Here is an 8,727-nt window from a genome sequence, read left to right on the forward strand (position 1 = left end):
CCTAAAGTAGGTACAATAAATGGTCAAGGGCAAGGGCACATTATGTTCCGAAAAGAAGATGGGCTCCAGGCAGCTGGCCCCATGTCTGGTCATAACCTGTGCCTTTGGCCTTTGGCTTCCTGACGTGCTTACCTGCTGGCCCTGGTTCTCTGACTCCTGCTGAAAGGTTAGTCACTGCTCTGTATTCTTCACCTGTCACAGGCTACTCTGTAGTTGGGGGCGGGGGTCGGGGAGCGAAGGGGCCCTCTGCAGGCTGACACTGTTCTCTGAACTGCCCAGAGACCAGGGGCCAGAAGAGAGGGGCCAGAGAAGTGGTCGCCCCAGGATTAGGTGGAATTAGGCCAGGACCTAGGGCTCTCTGTGGACACACAGTCTCCACCTTGGCATTCAGCACTAAGATCTCTGACTTCCACAGTGTTGAGAAGGGAGACTCACTGAGCCAGTTGCCACTGATCGTGACTACATACCAAACACGAAGTTGTCCGGCCTGAAGATCTGGCCGAATGGTCCAGACCTGACGGAGTCCATGGTGCCCGGCTCCAGATCCACCAGGATGGCCCGAGGTACGTATTTGTTACCTGTGGGGAACAGAGCCGCCCTTAGATGTGCAGCGGGCAAAGGGATCACAGACAAGGCTGTGCTCTATGCTCCTTTCACCGCAGAATCATTAGAGAACATTCTAGCATCTGAGACAAAAGTGAGCGAATAGAGGTGCTTTTCTGCCTCAGAAGAGGAGATAACAGCATGCTTAGTCATGGCCAACATGCAGGAGTCGTGAGGAGCTCTAGAACGTGTCGTTTTTAGCAGCTGACATTTAAAACGAATGCAAGAAGCACGTCTTTGTCATTTGTCTGTCCTAGTACATTCCGTCTGCCACAGTATGCAAAGCAAGGTTGACTGGGCAAAAACATTCAAGTACTCACCAGCAGCTTCATTGTAGTACACGTTGATTCTCTCCAGCTGCAAGTCACTGTCTCCATGGTAACTGCCAGTGGGGTCGATCCCATGCTCATCACTGATGACCTCCCAAAACTGGGGGGAGGGGGGAAATCACATGATGGGCTGGCATCCTAAATATCGGTAAGGATGCCTCTTTTCTCCCTCTCATGTGCTTGGAACAGCGGCCACTGTGGTCAGCCAGTGAAGGAGTCCTAGAGCTGCACCCCCCTATTCCTCCAGGGGCTGCTGCAGAGGGGCTTGGAAATCCGCAGAGCATCGGCCATATGATGGCGACAGACTGAAAAGCTGGGAAGGGCACTGAGCGAGGAGGGTGGGCACAGCAGATGCCCTTCTAGGGAAAGCCATGGAGGTTGGGGGGGGGGGCGTCACCCCCAGGCAGGGCTGAATGTCACCGCATCCCAGCCGATGGGTGGGTCCCGCCAGGACCAAGGACCACTTGGACCCCACCCCTCAACTGCCTGCAGGGATCAAGGTCTCCTGGTGCAAACCCCACCCAGCCCTCCAGGCAGAGCAGTTTTAGGCCACTGACATCCAGAGGGCCTGCCGCCCCTGCCCTCGGCAGGGGTGGGTGGGGAAGGGCAGGCTGGAGGAGTCTGGGATCCCGACCGGGGACAGTGGGTAGAGCTGGGCACGGTGAGGGCACAGGCTCCATTGTGAATTTGCAGCAGGGAAGGGGGCGGGGAGGTTGGGGTGGGCAATATGGCGGTTGTGAAAGAGACCACGTCCTTGTCCGGGCGCCCGCCCACACCCTTGCACCAGGCTGGCTCCTGCCTCGCCCACTGCGGTCGGTAGTCACAGCGCCGGGACGTCACCTGCCGCCTCGCAGACAGGAAGCCAGACTCCGACATTATGTCTCATCATGTCGAGGGTGCTCATATTAGGGAAGTTCTCTAAATCCCCGTTTTTGAAACCCAACAAGAACTCTAGCATGTCACGGCAGTGACAGTGCATTGTTTTCATTCAAACTATAGAGGAAAATTCACTAATTAAATTCCACATGAGGCCACTGGATTAATATGACCGCTCTCCCTATGCAAATTCTAGAGGGTAATACACCCAAGAAAATGCCAACCACGTCTCGCAGGGCCTTGATTAAAGGCACACCCCAATGCGTCGCCGCGCGCATCGTGGCAGGTTGTGTGGCTTCCTGGGCCCCGCCCGGCGGCCCCGCCGAGAACGCGCCACCGGGGCCGGCGGGCCGCCGCCACCTCCCCCCGGCCCCTGCCCCGGCCCGCACCCTGGGGTCCCGCCACCCCCGGCCCGGGTCGGCACCCTCGGGGCCTGCCGCCCCCTCCCTGGCCCCTGCACGGCGGCGCGCCCACCTTGGCGCCGATCTGGTTGCCGCACTGGCCCGCCTGGATGTGCACGATCTCTCGCATGGTGCCGGCTGCGGAGAGGGTGTTGGCGCTGGCCCTCGGAGCTGTGCGCGCGGCGGCACCGGCGGACTCCGCAGCAGAGACCAGTCGCCGCCCCCCAGCGCTGCATTTTATACCGGGGGAGTCGCCCCCTCCCCGGCCTGGCCCGCGATGACGTAATGGCGGGCGGGGCTGGGGGCGGTGCCGCGGGGACTGCGGCACCGCGAGGGGGAGCTGGGGCGCGGTGCGAGGTGCGGGGGCGCTCAGGCCCGGGTCCGCGCCTGTCGGCTCGCGAGAGGGCTCCCGGCGCCGGCGGCCGGCCGCCAAGGGCGGTGTCGGGGCCTCCGGCCCAGCCCGCCGCGGTCGGCTCGAGGCACCGACGCGGCCCCACCTTGCACTGGCTCCTCAGTAACACCGCATCCCCCCACCCGTCCACTCTGGACGCCCGACAGGGGCTGGACACCTGGGTCCTGGAACGGGGGTGGGAGGGTCCTCGCCTCCCGGGGCCAGGTGAGAGGCAGCCAGTACCCTCTTGGAGCGGGGAGCCTAGAATGGTCAGTGGGCTCTACAGCTGTTCCTCAGCTTTCCTGCCTCCCAGGGCCCCGTTCTCTTCCTATTCCGGGTGGGAATTCGCAGCAGCCAGTCTAAACGCGGGGAGGGGGTGCAAGATGGGGAAGAGTGGGGGGTTCCCCGGTGAGAGCAGATGGGAACTGTGTTGGAGGAAAGAGAGGATGGGGGGAGGGGGCGGCTTTTACTTCTACTTGTGAGGAAGATGGTCCGTTTAGAAGGTGCTGGATTTGTCTCATGTCTGCATTGGGCTCTTGGGTCCTTGTAAAGGCCATCTAAATGTGGGAAATTCTGCGTGCGTACGTGTGGGTCCGAGAGGATGTAACAGCCGCACATCAGCCCCCAGGTACCCACACCTTACATTCAATATGTCACCTAATCCTCGCTGCCATCTAGAGAGCTGCACAGTCCTGTTCAAAGGCCGCTAAGCCACGTGTGGCTACTGAACCCTTGAAATGTGGGTAGTCTGAATTGAGATGTGCTCTAAGTGTAAAAGAGTCACTGGATTGCATGGACTCAGTAAGTTAAAAGGCTGTAAAATATTCCATTGCTAATTTTGTATATTGATTACATCTCAAAATAATATTTTGGATAGATTTTTAAAATTAATTTCACTTTTTTTTTTAACCTTTTTAAATGACTACTACACTAGTAGTGACTAAACTGGAAAATGTTCTTACCTATGTGACTCACATTGTATTTCCATTGAACAGCTCTGCTCTGGAGTAGACATAATTACTATCCCTATTTCACAGCTGGGAAAAGGAGGCTCAAAGAGCTGACTAGCTACAAAGCTAGTAAGTGAAGTCATCTGGATTCCTTCTACAAAGACAAAGCCCAGGTGAGTTTTAAAGGCTTGGTCAGCATGAGGTAACACCCAATCGTAATTGTTCTCAAAGATGATCCTGAACGTTGGGCTAGGTGAGCGGGGACCTGGGGACTGTTTTTGTTGCCCACACATACTCCTTTTCCTCTCTGGGACCAGTTTCTCCAACTATAAAATGACGATAATTATAGGTGCCCTGCAGCCAGCTTTGTGAGTAGGAAATGAGAAGCTCTATATGAAAGCAGGTCAAGTTTATGGAGCAGAAATGCCCCCATAAAACCCAAGGTGATGCTGTTGTTATAAGTATGAAGCCTGCTTGCTGTGTTAATAGTGGGCATCTGTCAGAGGTGGGCAACGTCATGGCTTCATCACGCCTGCCTGAGGGAGCCAGTCCTCGGGGGTCCTCTCAGCACCGGTCAGGTGCCTGGTGCCCCGGGGGGGAGGGCCGGGGGGGGGGTATGGGTTTCCTGGCTCTCTCCTCCTCTCTCCCCTCCCCATGCAGCTGGGCCCCCAGGGCACAGTCTATTCCCACTGATGTTGTTCCTACATTCCGAGGGCTTGGCCTCCACCTTCTCCCCATCTCTACCTCCAGTTCCCATTTCTTGGGCTGTTCATGAGCAGACAGAGCCTCCCATTTCCCTTCCAGAGAATGGCCCTGCTCCGGGTAACTTCACGGATAACACAGCGCCATAAAGATTTTCTGGAGATAATTGCTTCTTGGTCTTTGTTGTTTCCTTCAAGATGGGGATTTGGGGCCAAGTAGGCATAGAAGATGTGACCTGGAAGGAATAATATTGGGGACATGGGACCCTAACAGGTGGGCATCTCCCTACCTGTGGAAGGGAAAGATCACCCTCATGGATGGTGCCCACTCCGCTTGGGCACCATCTGCTGGTTGGGTCACTAAGTAAGTCACCTACCCTCTCTGAGCCTCTGTTAGCGTATCTGAAACATGGAAATCCACTTGTGTTATGTTGTGAGTCTAAGAGACAATGTGACCTGGACGTTTAGTACACACGCAGTCGATAAATCAATGACAGTATTGGTTACAGCAGGCCCGGGCACAGGAGGGCTGCCCGTGGGTTACCGGCAGCACATGTCCTTGCCCAGGCTGTCTCCTCTTGCCACCCAGTCTGCACCGGCCTGCTTTCTCATCTGCTCGCTCCTCCCCCAGTACCCGCCCCTGTTGTCTGTTGGAATCTAATCAAAGAGGCACACAGGCAGATTTTTAAACAATGCCTGCCCAGCCTAAGGTGACTCATCCGACAGCTGTGACCCCTTACTCTCCTCCATGTGGGCATCAGCAGCACCAGCACGGGTCTGGGGAACCCCCCGCCACCCCGGGGAGGGGAGCAGGAGGGAATGGGGCCGGCGCATCCTCCCCTCTCCCCTGGAATAGGCTTTTGGCAAGCTTTGGGGAAAGGTGGTTCCCCCCCACCCCCACCCAAGACCCTCCTGTCCAAAAAGGAGCAGCTCTCTGGCTGTTGGGCAGGGTCAGGGGGAGGGGTCCCAACATCCTCCGGCCGTCGCATGTCATTTCCTGCTTTTGGACCTGATGTCACTGACATCAAGTGTGTGAGCCGTCCCTGCCCTGAAGGCACTTTGGAGTGATGCTGACAACCTTCAGACTGGAAAGAAAGGAGTGAATTCCCGGTAGAAGGCTGGGCCTTGCCTGCATTTTACAGACGGACTCAGGATCCTCCCCTTCGCTCTGCCTGCCCTTCTTGTCTCCTGCCCTGGGTGAGAGGATCGTAGTGAAAGCGCCCCCCGCAAGCCTGAGATGTCCATGATGAGGGCTGCTCTTAGTGGATGCCGTCTCTGGCGGGACACAGGTGATCTGCTTCAAAGAGATTTCACTGGGATCCTGACATTTGGAAAACATCAATAGAATAACGAAAACCCAGGAACCATTCCAGCAATCAAGTCGCATGTATTATTCTGGAACAGTCTCACAGCCTACTTGTTTGTGCCCTCAGAGAGGGTCCAGGGGACAAGGCACCTCAATTTCTCTTTCCCGTGAAACGCCTCTAAAATAGCCCTGCCTGCTCCTTCGACTGTGAGCACACATTTTCAAGCTTTTAATAAAAGCATCTCTTTATGAAGATGGAGGAATTTTACTTAAAGCATTTAAAATGCTTCCTTTTTAAAAAGACTGCCTGAAGTATGAATAGTCTGAACCCCAATTTAACTTACTTTGAAAATATCAACTCCACCAAGTTATAGTTTATAAATTTTTGCACCAGAGAATAGCAATTTGAAGTAATATAAGGTAATGTTTTTCAGCCCTCTGGAAATGTTTCATGTCCCAGTATGTGTTATTTTTACTAGAATTGTCAATCTGGGCCTTTCAAAATTGAAAACAACAAATATGTGTCTGTATAATATACACACACATTGTATATACATATATATTTTATTATGGTAAGAAAACTTATTTTATATATACATATTTTCTGACTATGAAATTAGAAACTTTAGAAAATACCAAAGAACATAAATATGTCTTTCTACTCTTCTCTGTATGTACTTTTTTTTCACTGTTTATGTTTGATGCATTACTTTCTTTTCTTCTTCCTTTTCCTGGTCATTTGGGTGTTTTTGTTTGTTCCTTTTTAACATCATTTCAATTACATTTGCCTTAGACATTAAAAAAATGAAGAAATACTGCATTTTCTTATGCCATGACTTAAATCACAATTCTTACAAATTTTCAAACATATGTAACCTTTTCCCAAATGCTACCATTTTCCCTATAATCTAGAGCATCCGGAACGTACCAGATTCTCTAAGCAAACTGTTTCATACAGCCAGGGCTGTTCACATGGCCTGAATGAATGTCCCCCCATTCAGCCCACTCTCACATTCCCTGGATGGAGTTAAGAGCACAAGCCATGGATGGAGTGGGTGCAAATCCTGACTCTGACCCTTGTTAGCTGTGTGACTAAGAGGAAGTTACTTAACCTCTCTGTGCCTCAATTTCTTCAGCTGTAAAATGGTAATAATAATTGCACCTACCTCCTAGAGTTGCTACAAGGACTGGATGAATGGATATGTGAAAACACTTAGAATGCCACCTGTTCCATAGTAAGTGTTTCATTAATCTTAGCTATTATAATTAGTGTTACTATTTCCTTCCTTCCTTCCTTCCTTTCTTCTAGGAAGCTCCTCTCCACAAATCAGGGCTCAACTCCAATGTCATCACTTTCTCTGTGATGCTCCCTCCTTTGTACCTTATCATATGGTGTACACATCTTCATATTATAATCCTGACCCTTTTTCCCTGAGATTAATTTAGCAAGGAAGGGCACTACTATAGAAATAAACATGCAGAAGAACTGAGCAGGCAGTGAGCTGAGGCAGCCTTTGAATGCTGTCTCCCCTCCCAGACCCAAAGGGTCTGCAGGGGAGTGCATGTCACCACACTCTGCAAGAAGTTCCAGCCATAGCACCCCTCACGGGACTGGACCAGCTCCTGGAGGAGGCATGGAACCCAAGAGAGCCCAGTGCCCATCACTTTCCAACTTTCTGGCTCCCTCGCCACCTATTTTCTGAACACAGGCTTTTTTTCACACCAATGAGTTGCAAAGAATCTGGGCCAACCATGCCGACTCCCCTGTGGCCAAGCCGGGTGCACAAAAGGTGCAGGTCATTTTCGTGGAAGCTCCAGGGCTCAAGTGGTGCTCTGTTTCACTGTCAAGGCAAAGGGCCGTTATGGGAAGCATTTTCCTCCCGGTGGTGGGAAAGCCATTAGGTTATGCAGAGCCTAATAATTCTGCCTTCTGCCCCAAGCATGCTGGGGGAGAGGCTTCCAGTGGTGGCTGGTGGGGAGTGGCAAGAGTGGCTTCCCCGGATCCTTGGCCCAGCTGCTGCAGCCTGGGCCCGCCTCTGCCCTCCCAGAACATTCCGGGCCTTCTCAGTGCCCGCCCCAGACATAGGAGCCACCTCCTCTCTGCCCACCACCAGCATGGGCTGTCCAGCTTGCTCACGATCGGGCTTGGCCCTGGGAGCACCAACCAACCACCACCACTCATTAAATACCTGGGGGGCGGGGAGAGGGAGGCACTCAATATATGAAGTGCCTATTTTTTAGCTATGAAATAATATTGAGGTACATTTTGTTTACTGGATCGAGCTCATTTAAACTGTGGAAAACTACAGTCTGCTGGGGTCTGCTGCATTGTATAGCCGGGAGTCTTCAGAGAAACCCCAAAATTGTTTCTCATTCCTGCTGCCCTCCTTTTTTCCCAACTAAGTGCCAGAAATGCTTGCTTTGTGCAGAAATACTACTATTTATTTGCAATCAGTTTTGTTTTATTTTATTTTTACTGGAAGCCTGTGTGTCCCACTGTCCCACTCCCTATACCCCCTCTGACAGCCATCAGCTTGTTCTCTGTGTTTATAGGTCTGATTCTGCTTTTTCTTTGTTTGTTTATTCATTTTTTTTTTTTTTAGATTCCACGTTTGAGTGAAATCATGTGGTGGTTGTCTTTCTCAGTCTGACTTATTTCATTTAGCATAATACCTTCTATGTCCATCCATGCTGTCACAAATGACATGAACTCATCCTGTATATGGCCAAGTAATATTCCAGTGTGTGTGTGTGTGTGCGCGCGCGCGCGCACGTCACACCTTCCCTATCCATTCATCTATCAAGGGACCCTTAGATGGCTTCCATATCTTGGCTATTGCAAGTAATTCTGCAATAAACAGGGAAGATCAGTGTTTTCATTTTCTTTGGATAAATACCTAGTAGTGGAGTTATTGGATCATATAGTAATTCTATTTTTAATTTTTTGAGGATCCTTCCTACTGTTTTCCACAGTGGCTGCACCAATTTACATTCCCACCAGCAATGCACGAGGGTTCCTTTTTCTCCACATCTTTGCCAACATTTGTTATTTCTTGTCTTTTTGCTTTTTGCCATCCTGACAGGTGTGAGGTGATAGCTCATTGTAGTTCCGATTTGCATTTCTCCGATGATGAGTCATGTTGAGCATCTTTTCGTGTGTCTGTTGGCCA

General features: G+C 51.7%; 1 protein-coding gene and 1 long non-coding RNA gene across 2 annotated transcripts; one reads left to right on the forward strand and one right to left on the reverse strand.

The window, feature by feature from the left end:
• Positions 1-229: 229 nt before the first annotated feature.
• LOC118008395 (tubulin beta-4B chain) lies at positions 230-2,441 on the reverse strand. The gene is made up of 3 exons (XM_035001956.1): positions 2,283-2,441; positions 924-1,032; positions 230-578 (listed from the first exon to the last, which is right to left on the reverse strand). Exons 1-3 carry the CDS (start codon positions 2,337-2,339, stop codon positions 460-462), a joined length of 285 nt encoding a protein of 94 aa, XP_034857847.1. The 5' UTR covers positions 2,340-2,441; the 3' UTR covers positions 230-459.
• Positions 2,442-2,528: 87 nt separating this feature from the next.
• LOC118008396 lies at positions 2,529-5,810 on the forward strand. The gene is made up of 2 exons (XR_004678690.1): positions 2,529-2,869; positions 3,279-5,810. It is a non-coding gene; the product is annotated as an uncharacterized LOC118008396 (long non-coding RNA).
• Positions 5,811-8,727: the final 2,917 nt, after the last annotated feature.

The sequence above is a fragment of the Mirounga leonina genome, unplaced genomic scaffold, assembly GCF_011800145.1.
Source record: "Mirounga leonina isolate KUSES-001 unplaced genomic scaffold, KU_Mleo_1.0 Mir_125298, whole genome shotgun sequence".
NCBI classification, from domain to species: Eukaryota; Metazoa; Chordata; class Mammalia; order Carnivora; family Phocidae; genus Mirounga; species Mirounga leonina.